At 42.9% G+C, this 24,991-nt stretch overlaps 1 protein-coding gene across 4 annotated transcripts in view; it reads right to left on the bottom strand.

Moving 5' to 3' along the window:
• Positions 1 to 24,991, bottom strand: part of GRM5 (glutamate metabotropic receptor 5) — a 313,504-nt gene that overhangs the window by 44,167 nt on the left and 244,346 nt on the right. For all 4 annotated transcript variants that reach the window (XM_061628880.1, XM_061628881.1, XM_061628878.1 and 1 more), the window contains exons 4-6: positions 5,738 to 5,984; positions 1,418 to 1,586; positions 1,009 to 1,135 (exon numbers count right to left, since the gene is read on the bottom strand). In XM_061628880.1, the coding sequence (XP_061484864.1) occupies positions 1,009 to 1,135; positions 1,418 to 1,586; positions 5,738 to 5,984 (543 nt within the window). The remainder of the gene's footprint in view (positions 1 to 1,008; positions 1,136 to 1,417; positions 1,587 to 5,737; positions 5,985 to 24,991) is intronic.

Genomic DNA, 24,991 nt, shown 5'->3' with positions numbered 1-24,991 from the left:
ATGAATGAGGGAACGCAGAAAGCTATTTCAAGAGGAACAAAACACACACACCAGACAGAAAACCCTGGCAGTGTCCCCAGTCAGATCCTGTCTCAATGAATCATTCTCCTGGTGCCAAAAACATGAAAAATTAATTTCGACCAAATGAGCTGGAGAAAAGAAAAGAAAAGATGGGTTCATATTTTAGGTTGGACAAGCCAGATCCCCAATAAATAAATAAATGACTGAAATCCCTGCAAAGTGGTAAGCTGCGGTTCAGCTGAGAACCCTGCTAGGTTGTTGTTGTTGTTGTTTTCCAAAGAAGGGACAGGAGGAAGCAACAGTGGCTGGTGTAAACTGGGTCTGGTAGGACAAGGGTCAGGAGGCCAACAGCCGGTGGAGCCAGAGTCAATGACAGGTCAAAGCAACTAATTCTACTTTTGTCCCCATCCTCCTCCACGCTGTATTCCACAAAAGTCAGAAGGAGGAGGGAGCTGACAGTCAGTCCCACCTCCTGGGCTGACTCTGAGAAAGGCAGGCAGGTGCTGGCTGAGGTGAGGCTGGGATGGGTGAAGCAGTGTCCCACTTGCCCTAATGGATGCACCTCCACTGGGAGGAAGAACGATGCAAACTAATGGACAAGAAAGCAACGCCTGTTGGTGATATCTTGGCTATGGAGATATATTTTGCAAGGCAGTGCCGGGCATGTGCTGCCCTCAAAAAGAAAGAAACGTTTTGTCCGTTTGCTTCATTTATGCCCTGCCTCCCTATGAGGCAGCAAGTGTAACTCTGCGTTATTTTCACTGATATATGCATTTTAATACACACCTTCCCCTAGTATGCACAATTTTTGTTTACAGTTTTTGGTCAGACAACTGCATTGCATAAATCAGACAAGTGTAAATTTCAAAGGATAGCTGAGCTCCAGTTAGCATATTGTTTTGGGAAGTGTGAATTACGTGGGTTCGTAGGAGAATGTGACCCTGTCCCTGGTTGCGGGTCCCGTTTGTAAGATCATAATCTACATACCGGTGAGGTCGTGGCTGGGCCAAGAACCCAGCTCACAAGCCTTGCACGTGTATTCGTCAAAGACAAATTCATTCTCTTTACATGGTGTGCAAGTCCAACAGCAACTGACTTCTCCTTTGCGGATAACCTAAGAAAAACACACAACAACATTTTCATTTCTGAATTTTTTGTTTTGGTTTATGCAGTTCCTTTAAAACAACAACGCACATGTTATATACCTCTTCTCTGTACGTACATTTTACCAAATGGGCTGAACTTGTTTATGGATGCTATTTCCATTTGATTAACCAAAACATCCCTGGAGCTAAAACTATTCACCCATGTTCAGATTAGTTTCAAACACTGGCCAACACTGGGGCCCAGTTTTGGTTAGTGGCCAGGGGACTCTTTTCATCACAAATTCACGTACCTTGATCTCTCCCTTCTCACATGGTTCACTGCAGACAGATCTGATGACAGAACTTTTCTTTGACCAAATCTCTTCATCGTCCATCTTCAGTTCGCCATTGTCCCAACTTCCAACATTGATATATTCAAAGTAGTCCTTCCCCGTTTTCTTAAAATTCATGATCTCATACCTTTCAAACGAAAAAGATGAATTACTCCGTTCAGCTGAACACAGAACTGAGGATGGTTTCCTCATTACAACATTTTTTATGCCAGCATAATGCAAGTGCACAGACAGGACTACCAGGCTGGGTTTCCTGGTGCATTTGCACTACATCACCCTCCTCATCACCTCGTCCCTCCCAGTCTCTCTCCCAATAATCCACAGCATAGCAGCTCCGCTACAACTGCCTAAACACACTTATGGGAAATTAAGGCTGCAATCCTAACTCCACTTACCTGGGAGTATGACCCATTGAATTCAATAGGACTTACCTCTAAGTAGATGTGGCTAGGATTGCATTGTAAATTTGTCATACCCGAGCATGTAAAAGACTAGACTATCAAACTCACAACTAGCTTGGTCTCTGAGAACAGGGTGCAAATAGGGTGGTTACACGTGGAAGAGCTTTCGTAAGATCTGTGATGGCCAGGACTAGCCCAAGACATTTTGCCTGCCCGAGGAAAAGGACAAAATGCCTCTCCCTCCTCCAATTCCACATATGGAAGCTGACTGGAAGCTGACTTACTTCAGTATAATGAGAAAGAACATGATATGCTTGACCAACTACCAAGTGTAGCTAAAATGATATGGTTATCATGATGACGTATGCTCAAATAATGAAATGTAGAGACTTAAGGTATGTTTGCTGAACTACTAGTGGGGACAGTTATAACTTTTGTTATTTTATGTCATGTTATCTCTTTAAAAATAAAAATATATTGATAACCAAAGATAGGAGACTATCTTCCACTACACCTGGTGGCATCAAGCTAGTTTAAGGGGTGCAGGGCATGCCATGCGGCAGACACAGTGCTGTCATCCAACAGAGGGGAACAGCTGGGCACTCAAGAAGAGTGTCACTGCTGCCCCTCCCATATGCACACCCCAGCATCTGCTGCCTGAGGCTGCTGCCTCAGTCTGCCTAACGGTAGGGCCAGCCCTAGATACCCTGGACAAAATTTGACCAGACATTATCAGGTGGGTATTGGGCTGTTACACTTTTCCCCCTTCCTTTTTCCTTCCAATTATGACATTACTACATAAGAAACATATTTTTTTTAAAAAAAGATCCTATGAATTAGGACAGACATTGGTTTATTAAGTTGCTTTTTAAAACCTTTGATCTTCAGCCACACGCTATTTCAGAGGTAATCAAATAAAACACCATAAACTTAAAACACATATCGACTGATGTAAACATACAAGCAGAGCTTGGAAAAGCTACTTTTTTGAACTACAACTCCCATCAGCCCCAGCCAGCATGGCCACTGGATTGGGCTGATGGGAGTTGTAGTTCAAAAAGTCACTTTTCCAAGCTCTGCATACAGGGTTGTATCCAGGTAAGTATTTATTTATTTCAGTGAGTCTACTCTGAGCAGGACTTATCCAGACACAACCATAGTATATCTTATGTCACAGCTACAAGAAATACTGACGTTAACAATTAAAAACAAAACATATAATGACATATGCAATCCAGACAGGCAGATATAAATTTGAAGAAAAAGAACTGCAATGCAAAATTAAGATATAACTAAAACAAAGAGGTATAAAATACATCCACTTCATAACAATAGCATGCTGTGTCTTGTTTAAGCTTGAAACATTACAATGGAATATTACTTTTGATAAGCTTATGTTGCATTAATAATACCTATGACAATTTTTAAAAAAAATGAAAACTGTCCACTGGCATCCTATGGACCTCTGTGATTTGTGTCCCTAAAACTCCATCAAGCATTATATAAGAACATGGGGACCTGCCTTACACATTGGTCCATCTAGCTTAGTAATGTCTACACTGACTGGCAGTGGCTCTCCAGGGTTTCAGGCAGGGGTCTCTCCTCACCCAATCTGGAGAGGCTGGGAATCAAACCTGCAACCTATTACATGGAAAGCATGTGCTCTACCACTGAGCCACATCCCTTCCCCTAAAGTTAATGGTTGGATCCAGAGTTCCTGTGAGCAAAACCGCATAGAGATTCCATATCTCTGCCCTAAACCAATGTCATCTTGGAAACTTCTTAGATCTATCTATGTATGTTTTCTGGCCATTATGGATCACTGCTTGGAGGAGAGCAAGGTGTCATCAGCTGTGAAGATCATGAGATTGCTCATCTATATGTGGACTCCACTTGTCTTCCTATAAACAGAGCATAATAATTTCATTCATCTCGGACCATGTGTATAGGGTCCATGCTGCACACTCAAAGCCTGACCATCTTGGCTAACAGCCGTAGTGATTTCTCGCCTGTGTGAATCTGCCTAGTCCTTTTCTAAGCTTCAATGGCCACAGGCATTCAAAAGAATATATCAAAGTGTGCTCTGAATGTATTAATTTTCCAAATAATTGGTGGTTTAGGTGACTGTTGCTAGGGCTGAGGTTTTGCTAGCCATTTGCATCACAAATTGAAGCACAGAGTATTAGGCTGTCTAAATTTCACTTGAAAACCTTCGCATTGAAAATGACAAGGAAGTTGATTCTCTGGAGCCCAGAAGCACTTCATATATTTACACACACAAACACGTGTGTGTGGCCTGAACTATAATTTTCCTGCTGATAATAATATATAATAGAGGTGAGATCTTTTACTGGGCATTCAGAAGGAAAAGAACAACAGACATAGATAAGGAGAGAAAATGTTTGACTGCCCACAAAGGAAGAAGCTTAAGTCTTTTAAGGTTCACTAAAAGTGAACTAAAGCACTTACTGATAGAGGTTCTCTGCCAATCAGTCAAGCCAAATAAACCCACAATATTAGAAGAGTCTAGTATCATTAGGCTTCTGGATAAATTCTGGAAAAGCCAGTTGGTCCAATTCAATCATATAGTTATGGTGGGTTGTATTCTACTATACCCTACTCAGAGTAGACCCACTGAAATGAATGAGCCTAAGTTAGTCATGTCTGTTAACTTCACTAGGCCTACTCTGAACAGGAGTAGCATCGAGTACTACATGATGTGTTTAAAAAGAAATCTGCAGGGTTCTCGTTTATAGGGAGGCAGAAGTGGCTTGCTAGGTGGGGTAACACTACCTTCCCAGCAGGTGGGTTGCTTGCTGGGAGAGGGGCAAGGTGTTGGGGTGGTTCATGCAGTACACAGGTAGCAGTGGAACCAATCTGACACTCATGCTGGTACTCATGCATTGTGCTGACCAGGGCCGGTTCCAAGGGGCGGCCAGGTGGGGCTCCCCTTCCGTGCTCCCCATCCGTGATTCGCGGCAGGATTGCTGCGGCAGGATCGCTGCTGCGGATCGCTGCTGCGGATCACAGGGCAAGGGCTTCGGAACTCCGCCATTCCCTTCCTTAACTTACCTTGTTCTGCGGTTGCGCATGCAGTGGTGCCCTTAAGAAAGATGCCGACTGAGGTTTTCCTAAGGGGCTGAAGCCTCTGTTGTCATCTTGGCTGATGGGATGCATGCATGCTGTGTGCTCGCATCCCTGCCATGAACCAAGATGGCGGCAGAGGCTTCAGCTCCTTAGGAAAACCTCAGCCACCATCTTTCTTAAGGGCACCGCTGCATGTGCAACCGCAGAACAAGGTAAGTTAAGGAAAGGAATGGCGGAGTCGCGAAGCTCTCGCCATGTGCGAGTCGCGGAAGGGGAGTGCTGGGGCCTGGGGCAGGCTTTTGCCCAAGGTCTCCAGCATGTCTGGGGCTGGCCCTGGGCGCACACATGCATGTATGTGTGCATGCGCACATGTGTGCCAGGGCCCAGGGCAAGCTGGTGCCTAAGGGCCCCAGCATGTCTGGGGCCAGCCCTGGTGCTGACCTCCCCACCACCTTCCCCTCTCCTTCCCAGTAAGCAGCAGCAACCCACTTGCAGGGAAGCCAGCATAGCAGCTCCGCTCCACCCACCAAGCTGCTTCTTCATGGAGGATACTAAGCACAGTCATCTTAACATGTGCAGAATGCCCCTTCAGACCTTCCAACTTTGGGGATGGAGCCGGCACACACGTGGATATTGCTGCAGCACAACTGCACAGGGCTGCTGCTTCTCCTTTCATGGTGGCTGAAGAGGAACTTAGCAAGGCATATATTCTAATGGCAATGAATAAATCTGGGATAATGAATGAGATAAGGCATTACATGTTTTCTAGATTGATACATATTTACAGTACCGTCCTGGTGAGTCTCCGTTCTCGTCAAATGAGATCATGTCCCCAGACACTCCAGTGAAGTTGGCCTTCATAAGAGAATCAAGGAGTTTTCGTCCATCAATTGGTTTCATAGCATCACAAAGGCCTGCGTAGCCTGGGCAAAGCACCACCTGCATGTTATGGAGGCCATATGCCATGGAGTATATGGCATTAATCACAAATCCCATCTTGGAATCTTGCACATGTTGTGTTTCTAAGGTCAAATTACCTATAGAGAAATATGGCACATTGTAACTGTAAGCATGTTAACAAAATAAATGTTTGATTTTATATTTAGAGTCCCCCGCTTTTTCAGACTTTAGACCTACATTTCTGCAGGTTCTTTCTGACACCAGACGCAAATATTATTTCTTCAATGAGGTCAGCAAAAAAGCACCATTATTTTCACGGACATCGTCCCGCAGGCTTCATCGATAAGTGACTACAAACCAAGTTTCTGGCATCTCAACAAAAGATGTTAGCTAAAAAGAACAGTTGGAAGAAAATGTTCCCTGGCATATTAGCTGTGAAGGACCAAACAATTTCCCTGGAACCAAAAATATTACCATGACGACGAAATATTGTGAGATTGCCGAAGGAGCATGCCAACGTCAAGGCATGTGTTTGAGCGGTCTCACTGTGCTATGGCTTGAAAGATGTTGAGCACAAACAGTTTCTGTTGAAATCTGTGGGAGCAGTTGAGCACACTAGGACCTTCTAGGACAATGGCCATTGTAAGTCATTCAAAGTGGAACTCACCCACACCTTCCGCTGGAAGTTAATAAATAGTGTTGAGCTGGAAAGGAAAGTGTTTGGTTTGTGTTTTTTCCAAGAGGCTATTCATGCCCCACAGTCATCCTGAAAAAGCATCACTTTATATAACTCTGCATCTATCTGTGTAGGATTCTCACATGCCCCTATTTTGTCCTGTGCTTTGCTTTTGGGAAGGCCTTGTTATAGTTTTTAGCATGAGTTCCTAGGACTACCATTCTTCAAGGGTCAGCTTGCCGGCTTCTCTAGAATTTAAATCTTGGAGGAGCAAATGGAAGCATCATCTAATACCAATCTCAAGTGGTCGAGTGCCTATCAGTTTGGAAATGAAAAGGGGACTCCTTTCTACATATTTAGGAGACTCCCTCAGTACACAGAAGGATAAATATTTGCAAATAAGAAGAAATATTTTGAAAACCCCCAAATGGCATGACAAGCAGCTGTGAGGTCCCAGAATGTGAGCAGCAATTGAGTGCCTAGTGCAGAATGGCTAACCTTTGGCCCTCCAAATGTTGATGGATTCCAGCTTCCATCAGCTCCAGACAGCATTGTCAATGGTCAGGAATGATGATGATTATTTATTTATTTAAAATATTTCTATCCCGCCCTTCTACCCTATAACAGGGCACTCAGGGAGGCTTACAAAAATAAAATCAAACACGTACATAATAAAATTGTAAGTAAAATAACAAAAAAAATTAAAATAAATTAAAATACATAAAATACAATATATATATATACACACACACACACACATATAGGGATTGGTACTAAAGGGACTACAAAGGTAAAATTTAATGTAGAAGGCATAAAATCAGTGTCAGGCTCTACCTTCAGTCCCTCCCAAAGGCTCTCCAGAACAAGATTGTTTTCAGAAGTCTCCGGAAAACGAACAGGGAGGGAGCAGAGCGAATTATGAGAGATGTTGTCCAACATCATCTGGAGGGCTACAGGTTAGCCACCTCTGGTACAGGCATAGTAAAAAGTAAAAGGAATCAGACGTGGGGCAGACTCTCCCCAGTTTAATCCCTCATGTGTTCACTTCAACTACCAGTTTCAAACAACAGTCTGAAGTGATGCAGCCCATTTCCTCGCCTCAGCATCATACCATCTTACTCCCAACGCATTCTGTGTCATGTGTAGACAAGGCTTTATTCTGTGGTGCTATCTCTCAAAAGCCCACCTTACCTAAATGCCTCTAGCGATGAGCAAATCTGTCCATTTCAGTTTCTCAGTTTTGCAATCTTCAGCTCATTTTTACATCAGCTTGCAATTTGTTTTTTGCTTTTTAAAAAGTCCTCATGAAAATTCATCAGCATTTTAGTGCAAATTTCTGCCCATGTACTCGGTTTTCCAGGTCCATGGCCTGAGACTGATCCTGTATCTTTAGGAGAAGAGAAAGTCAGCTAAGTGCAGGTGTTCTTGCAACCCTGGAATGGGAAAAACCACAAGGTGGAATTCTCCCTCTCCCCTGCACAACTTTTAAAGATACAGATGTCTTGGAGGCCGGGCCTGGCAACCAAGAGGTCTTCTGTATCTTTAAAAGTTGTGCAGGGGGGAGGGAAAATTCCCCCTTGTGGTTTTTCCCATTACAGTGTTGCAAGAACACCTGCACTTGGCTGACTTTCTCTTCTCCTAAAGATACAGGATCAGTCTCAGGCCAAGAACCTGGCAACCCTAATAGCCATAGATTTGAGAATGCATAACTGGCTTTTTCCCATTCTGAAAGCTGTTTTGTCAAATTAACCTAGCTATCCTCTTGTATGGGAGAATGTGTTCAGCTGTGTTTGCAAGGAACAGCGGTATTCATGTGGCAACCAGAGCTAAAAGCATTTATGGAAATAATCAGATCCCCTTGGTTAAAAAAGGAAAGGGTAGGGGAAAGGAAGCATTGATTTTTCTGTATTCAAAAATCAGATAATTGTAAATAGATTAAATTTCAGGCCTGTGCATCATATGCAAGACCTTGGCTGTGATCCAGATATTTCCTTTTGCATGTGGAAGCACACTTATGCAGATGGAAAAACTACTCTTCCTTATGAATGAATCCTGCACACAGAAAAATCAAGCGGGATCCAGAAAATCAATTCCATGTGTGCAAGCCTGTCTCATGCACAGAGCTTACACAAGGGGATATGCATCTGCATGTGGAGATACATAAGCAGTATTTCTTTCTCTTCTGCTTGCAGCCCTTGGGAATATTCATCTAGGGCAGCCTTTCCTAAGCTTTGGGTGTCCAGATGTTGGATTGCAACTCCCATCAGACCCAGTCAGCATGGCCAATGGTCAGGAATGATGGCAACTGTAATCAAGAAGCATCCGGGGACCCAAAGTTTGGGACAGGCTGATCTAGGACTTTAATATCTAAGAAATCTGAGGAGAATTAAGACCTGTGTAATAAACTCATCCATGTCAATCAAAGTGTGTCCTTTCTTAAAGAAGGTGGTAGGATTTCAAAGGTAACATCCCTTTTCTCTGTGGCTGCCTCTCCTTCAGAAGCAAGATCTTCCAAGGAGACCCCACACGCTGTTTTGCAACCAACGGATTGTCACTTGGTGACAAGGCAGAAGGGGCTGTCTTGACGACAGGACCCGCCCTCTAGAATGCCCTCATGCAGGTAATTTTTGAGGATGATGATTACATTTATTACCCTTCCTTCACCAGCAGGTCCGAGGACAGGTTACAACAGGTATACAAAAATAATAACTGTAATTTGTTTTAAGAGAGCCAGTGTGGTGCAGTGGTTAGAGTGTTGGACTATGATCTGGGAGACCACGGTTCGAATCCCCACACAGCCATGAAGCTCACTGGGTGACCTTGGGCCAGTCACTGCCTGTCAGCCTCAGAGGAAGGCAATGGTAAACCACCTCTGAATACCTCTTACCATGAAAACTATTTGTAGGGTTGCCATAAGTCAGGATTGACTTGCAGGCAGTCCGTTTCCATTTTTCAATTTGTTTTAAATCACAGGAATAGGGTGGGTCCTGAAAACACACAAGTGTCTAAGGCAAGGGTAAACAGGTACGTCTTCAGCATTCTCTGAAAACTGTATAATGAAGATGCTAGATGAACTTCTGTTGGGAGGGAATTTCACCTCTTAGGGGCTGCTACAGAGAAGGCCCTCTTCCAGGCCACCATCTCCTGGGCTTCTGTGGGCAGTGGAACTATTAAGATACCCAAGAGGGTCTGCAGGAAAGGAGGTGGTCTCTCAGATATTTGGGGCTCAAGTCATTTAGGGTTTTGAACACTAGCATGAGCACCTTCAGTCATGCCTGGAAACAAACTGGCAACCAAACACCTCTTTAAAACTTGTTTGTTTACTCAAGGTTTCCTGGACTCCGACTCTTAAATTTTTAAACTTTTGTTCCATACACTGCTCAGTTTTATTTCTGATATATATCTTGTGTTTATCTGGTGTGTAAGGTGATTTCATTGAATGTTGTTTGCATTTTTATTATGGTTGCTGCTGTATTTATATTGTAAAATGCTTAAGAGAACTTAAAACAAACAAATATATAAGTAAAGGCAATGTGCCTTCAGAAGGGTTCTTGAAGAAGCCGAGGGGAAGTCCACACCTCTCAGATAGCTCAAAGTCTGAATTTTCATCTACTCTTAGCTTTCATTTTTCTTTAAAAAAGTAAGTCAATCAGACAACTTGAAAAAAGCTAGAAAGCAAAACATGGCAGCAGCATTCTAAGGTTTATTAGAGAAGCTGCTGTTGCTAAGGATGCTTAATAACTTAATAACTGTTGCTAAGCAATCAGAGGAAGGAATGTTGATCATCCCCACCTGGGACTTGGGGACATACAGTATACCAGGCCCAAGTAATCTGGTTGGTATCCCTGTTCCTGGGAAGCCTTTGGATCATCCCACCTCCAGTCCCTATTGAAGGGACAGGGAACCTGTGGCCCTTCAGATGTTGACCATGCTGGCTGGGGCTGATGGGAGTTGGAGTCCAGTAACACCCTATGATGTCTGCAGGTCCCTTTCAGCCTGTGATTTTGTTATATGCAGTTTGTATTAAAGAGAGCTGCTGAACTGGTCACACCAGTTCCTTTTATAAGTTAATAGTTCTGGCCAAGCCAGTCTATTTGTGAGTTAATAGCCTGTTGAGTGGCTGATCCACATGTCCAAAGATGTGATCCAGAGCAGTCCTGTTGCCATAGGAACATGGGTAGCCCTCTCCACCTCACCTGGCTGGGGCAGGAGGTAGATTTTGTGTAAATCTGATGTGGAGCTTGGAGCTGGAAAGAGAGAAGCTTGCTCTCAGTGCAGAGTCCCAAGCTATGGCATTGCGGACTCTCCTAGAAGCCTGATGGAGAAGAAAGATCTGTTGGGGTGTTAAAGCTAAGAACCTCTCCATCTTATGCTTAGGTTGTATGTATGTGTAAATAAACCATATATTATGAAGACACCACGGTCTCTAGTCACCTTCATTCCAAGGAAACCAAACTTTGGATACATGTTGGAAACCTTAGAAGTCTAGCACCACTCAGAGATTGGGGTGCACACAACAGAAATAAACCCATATTCTTCCCTTGCCTACTCCTGCCTCCATTTCCCTCCCTCTCTCTTCTGTAGTCTTTCTCTGTGTCTATTTTAGATTATAAGCCCTTGAGATCAGGACCTACCATACCTGTTCTTTGCAAAATACCATGTACATAGTGCTCTATAAACAAGAATGATAATCAACAGAGCCCTGAAAGGGTCAGTGGAGCAAGGCAAAGGTGAATATGCAGCACAATTTCTGTTTTAAAAATGGCAGTATCCTTTTGAAGACCTCCCCACTTCAAGCTACATTTTCCAAAATTGCTTAGAAATGAAATGATTTCCCTTCTCAGTGCAATGTGTGATTTCCACATCACCACATTCCCCCTCCCCCTTCCCCCTCATACATATATTTCCTCTATGGCTTTTAAATGACTTCTTATATCTCCTCCTTTATCAGTTCCTATTATGTTCAGGGTATATTTATTGCTGGTTGGCACTAATAACCTTTAGGGCATCTGCTCATTTACCTTCCAAGACCTCACAATTCCCCATTGTGTCTTGCTTCACAACTTGCCATGCTATTACTCGGCCCTTTTTTTTTGCAGCCCTCCAGAAATTAGCCTTGTCAAATGTCAGCCTCCTCTGCTACTTCTCAGAACTTCCCATGCTTTCCATTCTCTTCCTGCAGCTCAGCATCCCAGAACCAGTTGCTAGGCAACCCCCAAGGGCATTCTCTTCCTCCTACTAATTTTTGGGCTTGGAGCAAAAGCAGTGGTTCAGTGGCTAGAAGTGCTTTTTATAAGCTACAGCTGGTATGCCAACTACCACCATTCTTGAACAGGGGTAGCCTGGCTACAGCGATTCATGCACTGATAACCTCAAGGCTTGATTATTGCCATCTGCTCTATGTGGGGTAGAGATGGGGGAATAGTATGTTTGTAATCTGTATGCCACCTTGTGATAATTTATATGAAAGTTTTTATGATTAATTTTAATTCATCTTGTAATTGTATATTTTTTGTAGAAACCTTTTTTAGAAACTTTGGTAATTAAGCAGTGTGTTTACATCCATATATAGACATATACATACATACCTTGGTGGTTGACGGTGCAGGGTGGGTTAAATGGGACGAAGCTCACACTGACTCTATTTCTGAGCAGGGGCAAGGGTGTAATTAAGATTGAAGCAGAGTGAGGTGGCAATTTGGTAGCAGAATGTGGAGGTGGCTGAGTGGACTAAACCACAACAGACTGTAGGTGAGGGATACCACTTTTGAATGCTACTCCCTGTACCACAAACAAACTCCCTGGAAATAGAGAAGTAGCTCATCAGGGAGAAACACTCTCATTCAGCAATTTGCATTTGTTGCTAGGGTTCTATCTGCATGGAGTTTTTTTTAAAGCAAAAAAGCATAGGGCAGCATTCAAAAATGTTAAACTTCCCCCCATGTGCTGTTTGAAATGGAGCAATCTAGGGATGCCAGCAAAGCTCACAAGGCTCAGGTCAGGACATGATTTGTCATGCTTATCTTTAAGAAGAGCCACTCTGTTCTGTTTCTTCTGCTTCCCCAGACGACACTAGTGTTGGAATCCTTTCCTTTTCTGCATTTAGTTTTTAAGTGTGGTCCCCTGGTGGTCGTTAATGATCTGATTCCTTTTTCCTCTGATACCTTTTCATTTTTCCAATCTCCTCTGATTTTTTTTTTGTTTTGCAGAGAATTATCGATATTATAATTGTTATTTATTCATGAGTCTCCACTGGTATTGATCCTTATTCTGAATACTGTTAATTATTCCCTGTTTACATTCCTTTTTAAGTGTGTTGTAGAGCAGATTAAGGCAGATAATCAAGTCAGTGTCTTCCTCCCTGCTGCTTACAATCAACACCTCATTCCCCCTGCTGCTTTCTGTCTGTCAGTAACAATTGACACTTCATTGACATCAGTGAAAGGAAATATATGTTTGAAGAGCTCACATAGAAAGTAGATCCATAAAGATTGTCACTCACACTATCTTTTTTTTTACAATAATTTTTATTCAAATTTTCATAAAACATACAAAACAAAATCATAAAACATTCAAAGACAAAAAACAAAACAAAACAAAAATGATTAAACAAAAAAATAAAATGTTGACTTCCCATTTGTCGCAGATCAAATCAGTTATAGGTCTACAATATATAACAATCCTGTCTCTTAAATTATATTATAAAATCACTTTCCTCCAGTAGTTATCTTAATTAATAATCAAATCTCATAAACATTACTTTATTCTTTCCACAAAAAGTCAAAGAGAGGTTTCAATTCTTTAAGAAATATATCTATCAATTTTTCTCCAAATAAACATGTCAATTAATCCATCTCGTTAATAATAATAATAATCTTATTGTCATAGCCATAGTCCAAATAAACATATCGATTAATCCATCTCATCAAAATCTGTTAGGTCCAATAATTTCAATAGCCATTATTCCATTATCCCTATTAATTCCATCTTCCATCTTCAATAGTCCTGTTAAGTCCAGTAATTTCAGTGTCCAATCTTCCATTATCAGTATTCCATAATAATCTTGCTGTCATAACCATAGTCATATAATAAGAGTCTGATGGGAATTTCCTCTATCCCAAATATTTTCTTGCCATCAATTCTGAATAAGTTGCTGAAATATTGTTGTAAAGTCATATCTCTGTTCTTCTTTTTTACAAAATGCACTGGCTCATCTCTTGAGAGTTTTTCCATTGTCACATGGCTGCAGTTAATTCCATAGATTTTCTCTATATCAAGCTCCATCACGTCATTCCAGTCCAGAAGATTATCCAAGCCATTGATAACTTTATCTCTAATATCTTCATTAATTTCTTCAGAGATAACGTTCAATTCCAAACAGTAGATTTTATTTCTAATATCCATAAACTCCAGATCTTTTTCCAATTCCACATTTGTTCCAATCTCCAGGGCTTGTATCTTCCCTTTATTTTTTCTTTTCTCATCTCTGATCTCATTCTCCTCTCTCACAGGATCCCCTATTTCTTTAAGCTCCTGCGTCATTTTGCTCAGTTCAATTTTCAGCTCCTTACTGCCCTGTCGCAGGGTTTGTTTCGTTATCTCAATCTCATCCATTATTTTCTGAAACATAATTACTTCCAGATTCTCAGCCACTTTCTTGATTGCCATTTTTAAAACCACGAAAACAAAACAAAACAAAAATAAAGAAGAACCACTTCTTATTTCAGCAACAATTGGGTTAATATTCCAGGCTTGATGACATCACAGTATAAACAGAGCAGCCTGCCTTATCTCTCTATGTTCAAGAACACAAAACAAATTTAGTTCCCAGCATCAAAACAGTTAGTGGCATCGTGAAGAAGCAGATTCGTCAAAATAAAATAGACCAAAAAGAGAATAGTCCCAGACAATATAATGTTCCTCGGAATAGAAATCCCTCTTCTGTTTATATCTTTAGAATGCACTTCCAGGACAGCTTTTTGCAATAGAAACAGAGATAAGCTGTTAATTTCGTGAATAACAGAGAAGAGTTATAGCTCACCCAGAAGTTCTTTAAAGCTGATTCATTTGACAAATCTCTTTTTGCTGCAACAATTTAAACCAAGTAAAAAAAATAATAGAAAGAAGGGTGCTTGCCTGTTAGTCCGTTTTCTCTTTGAAGAAAAGATAAACGTATCGCATTAATCAGATAGAGCTTGTTCGGAAGTCCGTCCGGCATTGCTGGCTGGATCTTTTCTCATAAATTAATGAAATCCAGTCCTCCCAACAAAAACAGACTTTTGAGGTTGATCTCTACGTTTCTCCCTGCCCGGGAGAAATTTCATCAGTCAAAAAAAAAATGTTCTGACTGATTTATATCTGAATAAGCTTCTTTTGAGGCGGGAGCCCGTCTCAAAAGCAGGCACAAGCGAAGTCACCCTTCCCGGAAGTCCTCACACTATCGATGATGTCAAAGCATTTTCTTTTTTAAAAAAAGAATCAGAAAATAGAAGAAAAATGAATCAGAAATCAGACACGGAGAGTTGGTATTTCAAAATTCTCTCCACAAAGATAGAGAATATCAGAAATAATAACCTGATGGCAAATCCTATTACTGTAGAAATGGAGCCCATCGCTAGAAGATACTCAACATTCCATGGTTACTGAGCATGCTCAATCCTCATTGGACTATTCCCCACCCTCACTCCCAATATTTAGAGTTAAGCCTGCTTATCCTTTCCTGTTGTGCATATCCATTTTGGCTACAAAACCAATGGCACGCACAGCCTGAACATCGGTAATAGATGGAACAATTATTTAACACAGGAAACAGGAAGGGGCGAGAAATGGCCATGGGATACTGTATATTATACAGGGAAAGAATATGTTGTCCATGCTTATAGTTAGTTTACAGTAGGGCAGGCTTTTCCAACCTGGTGCCCTCCAGTTGTTTTGGACTACAGCTCCCATCATCCCTGTTCATTGACCACACTGACTGGGGCTGATGGGAATTGGAGCCCATCAACATCTGGAGGGCACCAGGTTGTGGAAGGTTGCAGGGAGTTGTGCCATCATGATCCAAAAGTGAGTTTTGAAGGACATAAGAGAGGTAGCATCATGCAGATGTTCTAGGAAGGAGTTCCAAGCATTTGGAGCTGTACAAGAGAAAGGACAGAGTTTTGGGACTGAGCAGGAGCTCTATGGGCTGCTGAACAAGGGCTGAGGGGTTGCACTAGAAATTTTACCATACCGTTTTCCCACTCTTTTGTTTGGGGAAGATGCAAAATCTCTGTGGCAAACGGAGCTTGTGTTTTGCAGAAGGCCATCCTGTTCCTCCAAGAGGCATTGAAAAAACACATACACACACACACAGCCCATTAATTTGTTTTATGGACAATTGCAAAGAGTGGCTTTGCTGCAGTACTTTTTCAAACTAACAAAGGTGTCAGCAGCAAAATGTGCCTTTGCAGTTGCTCTGCAATGGAACGCTACCTTGCACAGACAGATGCCGCTTCATATCAATGGGAGGCACGCTAATTCAAAATCAAGGCATTCATATATCAAGAGTACTGCAGGGTTCTACACAGCCACCCTCCTCACTCCCAACAGCTGCTATGGCAAGCTAAACGTCTGCCAATTTTACACGGTATGAAGGAGAACAGAGGAAAATGAATCAGACCATTGGTCCCTCTAGCTCAGTATTGTCTACACCAGGTGTGGGGAACCTCTGGCCCTCCAGATGTTGGCGAACTACAACTCCCATCAGCCCCAGCAAGCATGGCCAATGGCAAGGGATGGTGGGAACTGTAGTTCAGCAAATATGTGATGGGCCAAAGTTCCCTATGCTTGGTCTACTCTGTGGCTCTCCAGGTTTTCAGGCAGGAGACATTCCCAGCCCTGTCTGCAGAAGCCAGAGATTGAATCAGGGACCTTCTTCAGGCAAATGCTCTACCAGTGAGTCATGGCCCAGGAGGGGAGCTTGACGCTGTTGAAGCCCTGATGTGAAAGCTATAAAATCCAAACTTCTCCCTGTCAACGCAGCTATTTAAAGGGACAGCAACTGCCTACATTTCAAGAGCCAGAGCCAGTTCATACAATCAACAGAATCAAATGCTCTTCCACCTCAGGATGCAAGGGGTGGGTTGTACTAATGCTTCCTGTGTCCGTTAAAGTGGCCTGTCAGGTTGGCGGTAGAATGAAGGACTTAGAAAACCCTCTCTCTGAGGCAGGGTGTCTTGAGTGTGTAAGCGTTCAGTCTAACTCCTCCCTGAAATACACCCTATTTGCCCTCTGAAGTGGTACAGTCCTCTGAAGTGGTACCACCCAATTCTGTAAAGTATAGTCAAGAACCCTTTGGATACTCCTTTGGGCGCCATGCAGGAAAGGCAAGATCTAAATGTGACCAACCAATTAAAACAAGCATTGATTTGGAGGAGGAAGCAGAGAGAAGCTTTATCCGGGTGTTATTTTTACTCTGTTACAATCATAGGGGGTGCGTAGCATGAATGCTGGCCGGCCCCCACATCCCTGTACCTCCTGGTTCCACTTCTGACCTTCCCATGCTGAATCAGAAGGCCTGAATGGGGATTCTAAGGGCATTCAGTTTACGGACGGGTGAATCTGTGAGTTTCTGTTTCAGTTTCCCAGTCTTAAGTTCAGTTCTCCACATTTCCACATCAGTTTGTGATTTTTTTTAAAAACCCTCATAAAAACTCATTAGCATTTTAGTCCAAATTTCTCCTAACGTACACATTTTTGTAGGCAATTTTACCTCATATACACATTTCTGCAAAGCAGTTTCCCATGGTCGAACGCATCTTTGTACGCTATTCATCCCAATGTAATGCCCATATGCCTACTATTTTCACGCATATATGCATTGTTGTACCCAGTATTTGGCTAGAGAACAGCATTACAAAACTGGGAGAAGTGCACATTCCAGGGGATGGCTGTATTTTGGTACTCGTATTGTTTCAGAAAGTGCAGATTAGGTAAGTACACCCTCAAACGTGAACTGAATCGCATTTCCCCCACATCCCTAGTTTGGCTGAATGCCCTTTGCAGCATTCCCATGACAGGGGACTTGCTGACACAGAAGGCAAATTCACCTGAATGCACTTAGTGTCTCTCTTCAGACCTTCTTGCTAAACAGGGGAAGGTCGAGGGTGGAGTGGAACCAGACTGCTGGAGTGGAACCAGACTGCTGGCACTTAAAATTAAAAAGGTAGCAGAGCAGCTTTTAAACTGACTGAGGGGGGAAACCCGACAGGAACTGAGAAAAGTCCAGTTCGGAATAAACCTCCCCCCTGGGATAAAGACCAAAGAAATGATGAAATTTTAAAAGGGGTTGGCCTAGAAGTAGGCATTGAGAGAGCAGGGGCACAGGATATAAATTCAGAAGGGCAAAATTACCACAGGCCAAACCACAAGTGCCAAAGACACTTGAAGAGAGACACTGCTTACAAGTGCCTCTACGCTAAATGCTAGGAGCCTCCGAACCAAGATGGGAGAACTGGAGTGCTTGGTCTTAGAGAAGAGCATTGATATAGTGAGCATAACAGAGACCTGGTGGAATGGAGAAAACCAGCGGGATACGGTTATCCCTGGATATAAACTATATCGGAAGGACAGGGAAGGACGTATTGGTGGCGGAGTCGCTCTATACGTGAAAGAAGGCATTGAATCCAGCAAGCTCGAAACCCCAAAAGAGGCAGACTCCTCCACAGAATGGGTGTGGGTGGTGATACCATGCCCCAGGAGGGATTTAATACTGGGAACGATCTATCGTCCCCCTGATCAAAATGCTCAGGGAGACCTTGAGATGAGATATGAAATTGAGGAAGCATCCAAACTAGGAAATGTGGTAGTAATGGGTGACTTCAACCACCCGGACATAGACTGGCCACAATTTCTAGATATTCTAAATGACTATGCCCTAGACCAGTTGGTCATGGAACTGACCAGAGGGACGGCAACCCTGGACTTAATCCTCAGTGGGGACCGGGACCTGGTGCGAGAAGTGTTGTCGAACCGATTGGGAGCAGTGACCATAGTGCTATTAAATTAAACATACATGTCAATGGCCAATTGCCAAGAAAATCCAACATGGTCACATTTGACTTCAAAAGAGGAAACTTCACAAAAATGAGGGGATTGGTAAAAAGAAAGCTGAAAAACAAAGTCCAGAGGGTCACATCACTCGAAAATGCTTGGAAGTTGTTTAAAAACACTATATTAGAAGCTCAACTGGAGTGCATACCGCAAATCAGAAAAGGTACCGCCAGGGCCAAGAAGATGCCAGCATGGTTAACGAGCAAAGTCAAGGAAACTCTTAGAGGCAAAAAGTCTTCCTTCAGAAAATGGAAGTCTTGTCCGAATGAAGAAAATAAAAAAGAACACAAACTCTGGCAAAAGAAATGCAAGAAGACAATAAGGGATGCTAAAAAAGAATTTGAGGAGCACATTGCTAAGAACATAAAAACCAACAACTAAAAATGCTATAAATACATTCAAAGCAGGAGACCATCTAGGGAGGCGATTGGACCCTTGGATGATAAGGGAGTCAAAGGGGTACTAAAGAACGATAAGGAGATTGCAGAGAAGCTAAATGAATTCTTTGCATCTGTCTTCACAGTGGAAGATATAGGGCAGATCCCTGAACCTGAACTAACACTTGCAGGAAGGGATTCTGAGGAACTGAGACAAATAGTGGTAACAAGAGAGGAAGTTCTAGGCTTAATGGACAATATAAAAACTGACAAATCACCAGGCCCGGAGGGCATCCACCCGAGAGTTCTCAAAGAACTCAAATGTGAAATTGCTGATCTGCTAACTAAAATATGTAACTTGTCCCTCGGGTCCTCTTCCACTGGAAAGTGGCAAATGTAACGCCAATATTCAAAAAGGGATCCAGAGGGGATCCTGGAAATGACAGGCCAGTTAGCTTAACTTCTGTCCCTGGAAAACTGGTAGAAAGTATGATTAAAGCTAGATTAACTAAGCACATAGAAGAACAAGCCTTGCTGAAGCAGAGCCAGCATGGCTTCTGCAAGGGAAAGTCCTGTCTCAGTAACCTATTAGAATTCTTTGAGAGTGTCAACAAGCATATAGAGGTGATCCAGTGGACATAGTGTACTTAGACTTCAAAAAGCGTTTGACAAGGTACCTCACCAAAGACTTCTGAGGAAGCTTAGCGGTCATGGAATAAGAGGAGAGGTCCTCTTGTGGATAAGGAATTGGTTAAGAAGCAGAAAGCAGAGAGTAGGAATAAACAGACAGTTCTCCCAATGGAGGGCTGTAGAAAGTGGAGTCCCTCAAGGATCGTATTGGGACCTGTACTTTTCAACTTGTTCATTAATGACCTAGAATTTGGAGTGAGCAGTGAAGTGGCCAAGTTTGCTGACGACACTAAATTGTTCAGGGTTGTTAAAACAAAAAGGGATTGCGAAGAGCTCCAAAAAGACCTCTCCAAACAGTGAATGGGCGGGAAAATGGCAAATGCAATTCAATATAAACAAGTATAAAATTATGCACATTGGAGCAAAAAATCTTAATTTCACATATACGCTCATGGGGTCTGAACTGGCGGTGACCCACCAGGAGAGAGACCTCGGGGTTGTGGTGGACAGCACGATGAAAATGTTGACCCAGTGTGCGGCAGCTGTGAAAAAGGCAAATTCCATGCTAGGGATAATTAGGAAAGGTATTGAAAATAAAACAGCCAATATCATAATGCCGTTGTATAAATCTATGGTGCAGCCGCATTTGGGATACTGTGTACAGTTCTGGTCGCCTCAACTCAAAAAGGATATTATAGAGTTGGAAAAGGTTCAGAAGAGGGCAACCAGAATGATCAAGGGGATGGAGCGACTCCCTTACGAGGAAAGGATGCAGCATTTGGGACTTTTTAGTTTAGAGAAAAGGCAGGTCAGAGGAGACATGATAGAAGTGTATAAAATTATGCATGGCATTGAGAAGTGGATAGAGAAAAGTTCTTCTCCCTCTCTCATAATACTAGAACTCGTGGACATTCAAAGAAGCTGAATGTTGGAAGATTCAGGACAGACAAAAGGAAGTACTTCTTTACTCAGCGCATAGTTAAACTATGGAATTTGCTCCCACAAGATGCAGTAATGGCCACCAGCTTGGATGGCTTTAAAAGAAGATTAGACAAATTCATGGAGAACAGGGCTATCAATGGCTACTAGCCATGATGGCTGTGCTGTGCCACCCTAGTCAGAGGCAGCATGCTTCTGAAAACCAGTTGCCGGAAGCCTCAGGAGGGGAGAGTATTCTTGCACTCGGGTCCTGCTTGCAGGCTTCTCCCAGGCACCTGGATGGCCACTGTGAGAACAGGATGCTGGACTAGATGGGCTAGTGGCCTGATCCAGCAGGCTCTTCTTATGTTCTTATGAGTGAGCAGTGTGTGGATGCTGAAGGTGGGGCCAGTGTGCCACTGTGCCCCCTATGTGCATTGTTTAAATAGTTATAATTATGAATGGAGAGAGCGAGAGAAAGAAGAGGTTTAATGCTTTGCTTCTTAATAGCAGTTGCTGGAAACCGCAGGAGGGGACAGTGCTCTTGCGCTCAGGCCCTGCTTACAGGCTTCCCCCAGGCATTTGGTTGGCCACTTGAGAACAGGATGCTGGACTAGATGTGCCACTGGCCTGATCCAGCAAGGCTCTTATGTTCTTAAAAGAAAAAAATAATTTAGCACACAATAGATTTGAACCTACATGAAAATGCCACAATGCACACACGCTGGAGTGATGAGATTGGAATAATTCCACTCTGTTCCCACTTAATTCTATGGGTTCCTGTTTTTTAAAATCCTCATGACAATTTGCATTTAAATATGCACTTATAAAGGTATTTTCCCTCAAATTACATGTGCATTTTAATATGCATTTTGGTACCTCTAATTTCAGAATATTTGCAAAATCTGAAGGATAACTGGGCTCCAGTATGCACCTTAGTTTGAGAAGTGAGGATCACATCAGATCATATGGGAATTCACAATGAAAAAATTCCTCACGTATCACTACCTTTCACTGGAAGGTCCCCCCATTAGCATGTGAGAGCCAGGTAGAGTGTTGAACTGCGACCTGGGAGGCCGAGGTACAAATCCCCACACAGCCACGAAGCTTGCTGGGTGACCTTGGGCCAGTCACTGTCTCTCAGCCTAACCTACCTCACAGGGCTGTTGTGAGGATAAAACAGGGACGGAGAGGAGTATGTATGCCACCTTGAGCTCCTTGGAGAGAAGGTGGGATATAAAGATAATAAAAAATAAATACAATGTGAAAAACATATATTTAGATATCTTTACTAAATGTTCAAGAGAAGGGGACATTTGTTATTTAGAGAGAATCAGAAACCTACAAGGAAGGAAGGAAGGAAGAGTCATATTACCTTTTTGTTCCGGTAATATCTCCTCCTATTTAAAAATAATCAGCATAGTAGCTATGAGAAAAGATTGCACTAAAAATCTATTCTAACTGAAATTAAGTGGAACACTGGACAGTAGATTATGTTGCAATATGCAAAACTTTTAACAAAGTATTCATCCTCAAAATTAAGTGTAATTAATTATGCTAGTCGTTTAACAGGAGTTTAACTTGTTCCAGTAACAACATTAGCAGCTTTTAATATATATATATGCATCTGTTTTATTACATACAGTTCACTTCAATTTTATTTTTATTTGTAGGATGATTTTGACCTATTGGGATTTGTGCTGTGTAGTTTTGCAGATGGCCTGGTGATAGCTTTTTATAAAGACAATTCAAGCTCAAGTGAATGAGAGTTAAATTGAGATGGGATTATTTCACACTTCACAGAAGCCAGCCACTACCAGAGATGTAGATGAGCTGCAAACCTGTGCTTTCCAAAACTAGGCTTATTTGTCAGGCCGTATAACTTGGATGACAGAGAAACAAACTTGGCTTGTAAAATATCATTGCAAATTTGACCAAAGTTGAACATAAGAAGAGGCTTGCTGGAACAAGCCAAAGGTCCATGTAGTCCAGCATCCTGTTCTCAAAGTGGCCAATCAGATGCCTATGAAACACCCACAGGTAAAATCTGGGCTCAATAGCCCTCTCAACACTTGTGATTCTCAGCAACTGGTATTCAGAGGCATACTGCCTCCAGTATTTGAGATAGTATTTATTTATTTAATGAATGAATGAATGAATGAAGTCTTTATTGTTCAGAGCCATAGGCTACGACAACTAAACAGATATAAAAAGAAGATACAAAATACGTATTAAAAAAACAGATCATATTACAATAAAACACAGTTCGACAACATAGAGTGGAAGAGGAACAGTACAGTTCAAATAAAATATTTACTTATTTATAGCCCACCTTTTCTTTTCATGATAGAAACCCAAGGGGGCTTACATATGGTTCCCAGGTGGTCTCCCATCCAGGCACTGACCAGACCTGCCCCTGTTTATCTTCAGCAGGGAGCTGGCCTCATGTGCCTTCAGACCATAGCCTCAGATAGTACCAGTGGAGGCGCTGTTCCACCAAATGTCTGCCCTCAGCCAGCCCACGCCTACTTGCCTTCTGACTTATAACCAGTCCAGGGCCGGCTGACAGCTTTCTCCTACACCACCTTAAGTCTCAGTGTTGCCCTTGTAGAACTCAGCAGGGAGAAGGATGGAGACAAAAGTAGAATTTGTTGGCTTTGCTTATCGTTGGCTCTGGCTGCACCTCCTGTAGAGCTCCCTGCCTTCTGCCTCACGAGCCCCAATAGGCACCAACCACCACTGGGTAGCGTACAGCCATTAGGACTCACAGATGCCTTCTCCATACATCCTCAGCATTCGGTGACTCCCTTTTTTCCACATATATGTTCTGCTTCTTAATTTGGTCCTTCTGAAGGGCTACAAGGTCATATGAACATAAGAAGGGCCGTGCTGGATCAGGCCAGTGGCCCATCTAGTTCAGCATCACAGTGGCCAATCGGATGTCTATGGGAAGGCCACAATAAGACCTGAGCACAACAGCACTCTCCATTCCTGTGGAAATGGTATTCAGAAGCATACTGCCTCCGAAGGTGGAGGTAAAACATAGCCTTCAGGGTTAGTAGATTAGTAGGTCCTGCCTCTTGTGCCCTTCTTGCTGTGCTGCTTAAACTGTGATACTGTATTGACTGACATACCAAATACTGCCCAAGAGAAGACTGAGAAGGGAAGATTGGGGGCTGTCCTGCCCAGAGTGAGAATCATGAAACAGAGGCGAGACTGGAATTAATTCCTGTTTTATTAGAGTAACATCGAAGGCAAGGCGTCTCGTAGATTTCGCTAACTAGCTCACTGTAATCCTTAACTAGACTACTCAGGCTTACTCTGCAGCTTATAAGGGGAGTTGACTCAGCACCCTCATCAGGGGGGTGCGGGCTTAAGCAGGAAAGGTTTTCACCTGTAATCTCTGACTCCTGCACAGGACCTCCCTCTGGCCAAGGGTCTTTTCTTGGCGGCACGCACGAGGTGACTGTCTGCTCATCAGACAGTCTAGACTCCTCAGGTGCTGGCTCCATTGAAGGGGGCAGAGATGTTTCTGGTTGGGACGTGTTTGAAGGGCCAGACAAGGAATCCTGGGGAGGGGTGGAGTTGGCGCACATGCGAGGTCTTGCTCCAATGGCTCTCCTGGGGCGCTTGGCAAGGGAAGGGTCTTCACGTGAGCAGGCGAATTTCCTGAGGGAATCAGAGAGTGGTTGGTCGTGTCTCCTCCCCCCAGATCACCCTGGGCTCGACAGGGGGAGATACGATAGCACTCTTCAAGTACTTTAAAGGTTGTCACACAGAGGAGGACCAGGACCTCTTCTCAATTATCCCAGAGTGCAGGACATGGAATAATCGGGTCAAGATACAGGAAGCCACATTTCAGGAAAAACTTCTTCAGTGCTAGAGCAGTACAACAATGGAACCAATGACCTAGGGAGGTGGTGGGCTCTCAATCACTGGAGGCATTCCAGAGGCAGCTGCAAAGCCAAACGTCAGATATGCTTTCAGTTGGATTCTTGCACTGAGCAGGGGGTTGGACTCGATGGCTTTAAAGGCCCCTTCCAACTCTACTGGTCTATGATTCTATGGTTTTATGAGAGTGTTTTAATTACATAATCATGATATGGACATGGAAGCATAAGGTCTACATATTTCAGAGTTAGAGCAAGGTGAATAATAGTTAGAAAGAGACGTGAAAAGGAAAAGTGAAGTCCCCTGACGAAGGCTAATTAAGAGAGAGCCGAAAAGCGTTGGGCTTTTTTATGAAGAAAAGGTTTTTCATGAAGAAAGAAATAAAAAGAAAACACAATAACGTTCACTCTTTTTGGTGTATCATTTTTATGGTTTTTTATTAAACCTCAGTTTATTGGCCCTCATTCCACCCACCACCGAGTCCAGGCAGCGGTCCAGGACGGCCTCTCCCAATTCAGATGTTACAGAGAAATAGAGCTGGGTATCGTCAACATACTGCTGA

This window comes from Rhineura floridana, chromosome 5 (assembly GCF_030035675.1).
Source record: "Rhineura floridana isolate rRhiFlo1 chromosome 5, rRhiFlo1.hap2, whole genome shotgun sequence".
Taxonomy (NCBI): Eukaryota; Metazoa; Chordata; class Lepidosauria; order Squamata; family Rhineuridae; genus Rhineura; species Rhineura floridana.
The sequence above is the reverse complement of the archived record's forward strand: the minus strand, read 5'-3'. Positions and strand labels throughout refer to the sequence as shown.